This window comes from Jatropha curcas, chromosome 4 (assembly GCF_041381405.1).
Source record: "Jatropha curcas cultivar XTBG-Jc1 chromosome 4, XTBG_Jcur_1.0, whole genome shotgun sequence".
NCBI lineage: Eukaryota > Viridiplantae > Streptophyta > Magnoliopsida > Malpighiales > Euphorbiaceae > Jatropha > Jatropha curcas.
In genome coordinates, this window is record NC_143154.1 from 4,013,436 (window position 1) to 4,016,620 (window position 3,185).

The 3,185-nt window shown below is 33.6% G+C and overlaps 1 protein-coding gene across 1 annotated transcript; it reads right to left on the reverse strand.

Moving 5' to 3' along the window:
* Window positions 1–565: 565 nt before the first annotated feature.
* HYD1 (C-8,7 sterol isomerase) lies at window positions 566–2,941 on the reverse strand. The gene is made up of 4 exons (XM_012217488.4): window positions 2,713–2,941; window positions 1,286–1,432; window positions 1,098–1,206; window positions 566–997 (listed from the first exon to the last, which is right to left on the reverse strand). Exons 1-4 carry the CDS (start codon window positions 2,852–2,854, stop codon window positions 733–735), a joined length of 663 nt encoding a protein of 220 aa, XP_012072878.1. The 5' UTR covers window positions 2,855–2,941; the 3' UTR covers window positions 566–732.
* Window positions 2,942–3,185: the final 244 nt, after the last annotated feature.

A 3,185-nucleotide genomic window follows, 5' to 3' on the forward strand; every position in this document is an offset into this window, starting at 1 on the left:
TTTAAATCATATGGGCAAAGGTTCGATACTATTATTTAATATAAAAATTTTACTTTAAATCATATGGGCAACGAGAGGTACCTGAGACCCGTTTACTATATCGGGTACATGGTACCGGACCCCCCGAATGCAAATCCGCTCTGAACCCGATATACACTATCCAAACCTGCCATAATCGGGTCGGGGCTGTCACCTGCCAAGAGCTCCCACCTGCGGGCCATATGCTGTGTCAGGATTTTCTTCGTTAGACAGCGAGCTTCCTTGAGGATCTCTATTAGAATAGGAGAAGATCCTTATTAGAATAGAAAAAAAGTAAGGAGAGACAAAACTAGAGAATTCTCTCTCACCAACGATATTTTTGAGTTTTTTTTATAATATAGTTGAACTATATTAATTTTATCAAAATTATTATAATTAAAATAATTTAGCAGCTAGGACTGGTAATAAATTTAGTTCTGTTGTTTTGCAATCCTCGAATTTCAAAAATCTAAGATTTCATGAAAGTTGTATGGTTTCCAAATGCTAATGCATACAAAACACAACTGCTGAATGTTGAGAGTCCATCTGCTGAAAATTTTAGAAAAGTTGCATTTGCTAATCCCTGTGCAGTCAAAATATTGTTGAAGGCTACATAACTGTTTACACAAATTGCTAAAATCTTCAAATGTAAAAAGCACTGAAACCACGTATCCTTATTTGAGTGTCCGCAAGTGGGGATACTGCGTGTCTATATCAGCGAGTTTTGGTCTTCTTCTGGCCTTGAGCTTCAAATGCTGCACAAATCTTCTTCCAACAACGGATACTAATGATCGATGGTATAACAACCCATGAAGCATTTGCAGCAATATAGTAAGCATAATAGTAATATGGACTTGCAGCAAAGTTGTCGCCTTCCAAGAACGCAGTTATGAAATATACAGCGGTTCCATAGAGCTGTCCAAGAGAAATTGCAAACTGGAGAATGTAACTATATGACTTTTTTGTTGCAATAGCATAGCTGCAACACATCAACAAGTAATTTTATGATAAGCGAGGTAATATAAATAAATATATATATATATAAAGAATCTTCTTGTTCTTGTAAACTAAAATCCTACACTGCTAGAAGGCTAGCTGGACCCTCTAGTACTGCTGTCAATCCTTCCACAGAAACTATTCCGGCATCCCTCGCTGCATATCTTGAATCACCTTTACTATATTCTTTCCCTGCAAATGTTTGCTACGAGCATTAATATGCTAATATATCCTCTAATGCAAGAGAAAAAGAAAGTGCAAAGGTACTCACAAACTTCAGCAAGGTAAAATGGAGTCTTCTCCTTGTAAAACTCAGGAGAGAAAGCAAAATAACCCTCAAGAATTACATGTGTGAGACCAGTGAAAGCCCACCAACACATAAGAATTCTATCAATTTTTGCTGTTTTAGATAACCTTCCTGGCACGAGAAAAAAATAAAATAAAATGCAAAACTAAAAAAGCACCTGTAATTTGGTCATATTAATTAAATGTAATACAAGCTTTTCATTCCAATACACATAATCCTAGAAAAAAAATGAAAAGAGATGGATTTCCAACTGCAGTTCAATTCAAATAGTTAGAAATTAAGAAGATATGAATAGAAAATTAGATTAGAAGTAAGAAACTGAAATGTTAAAAAAAACTTATCAATGAGAAAGAATTGTATTTGCAAACTAGAAAGGACACTAGGGATTAAAGATGTAGAATATCAAGCACCCAGTGTAATCAATGATTTGCAAGGTTGTGGTTTTGGCTGCATCTTATGAAATTAAAGCGCGCGCACACATCCATGCACATATTTAATCCAAATGAAGAATTACAACCAATTAGTGGATGGTTCAACGCTGAGCACAAACTTCCTCATTGCCAGAAGCAAGAGGGTAACACACATCATATATAAGAGTTAGCTTGGTATGGATAAATTTCATACCATTTATAGAACTCATTTACAAATCCATAAATATCGCTTTTAGTATGCACATAATACAAAGTATAGATTCCATTCATAAATTATAACATTTGGTTTCATTATTATTGGAATTCCATAAAATTAAATTCATGGCAATAAAATGAGCATTTTTGTTCATGCCAAACACGAAACTGTAAATGATTCAACATTTTGTTGAATTCTTTTATACCAAACTTGGCCAAAATTCAATCAGAAATCTACAATTTTAATTCAGTGGAATTGATCAAGCGAGTCAAGTTGCACCAAAATTATAGAACTTTTATAAATGAACTTAAAACTAACAAGACTACAATCTACTAAAAATACAAATTTACAATGAATTTGCATATTTGTTACATAACATACCAACAAGAGAATTCATTTATAAATCAAGACTTTCCTTTTCTTGCGATTCATTTGGTCCAAACACAAAGTAAGAGTCAAACTGCTGTATCTATTGTTCCCATCAATAGCATTTAACAACAGAAAATTTTGAAACTGTAGTCATTGAAGGTGCATAAACGACAGAAATGAAGAAATTCAACAATGTGTCTTTTCTTATTAGTCAATTCAATTAGAACTGCAGCTGATTGAAATCAAGTACCAGGCAAGAATTTGTAATAACAATATTAATAATAGTTGGTGATAAAAGTAATTGAATCAGTAAAGTGGATCTGCAAGAACAAAGATTTATCCAGAACATGAAAAGGCGAGAGATTGAAAAACTGAGGGGAAAAAAAAGAACAAACCAGAAAGGATCCAAACGAGGGAAACGACGACGAGGGAAGAGATTCCATAGACACTAAGAATGGTGGATTGAGGAAGGAGTACAGGCACATAATCCGGGAGTTTCAGATCTCTCGGCACGTAAGGATGCGGCTGTTCCTCCATTTTTCTTCCTCTTCACCCACTTTAGATTAGATCCGTAATATTCGCAACTAGTCGTTACTCGTTAGTTAGTCACACTGGTTTAAAATAGACGACTTCGATTTTGTTACGCTTTCTTTGGATGAAGCGAGGAAGAGATGATCAAACGAAGTTACAGTAAAGTATGTTACTAAAAAATACGGTAAATTTTTTTTTTTTTATTGGAGAAAAAAAATATGATAAATAAAAATTTTCAAAATATTATTTTGTTTAATTTAACTAGTCTTTTGTACGACGACGTGCGTTGTACGTTCACTATATTTATTATATACTCATTTATTTATGTATATAATAT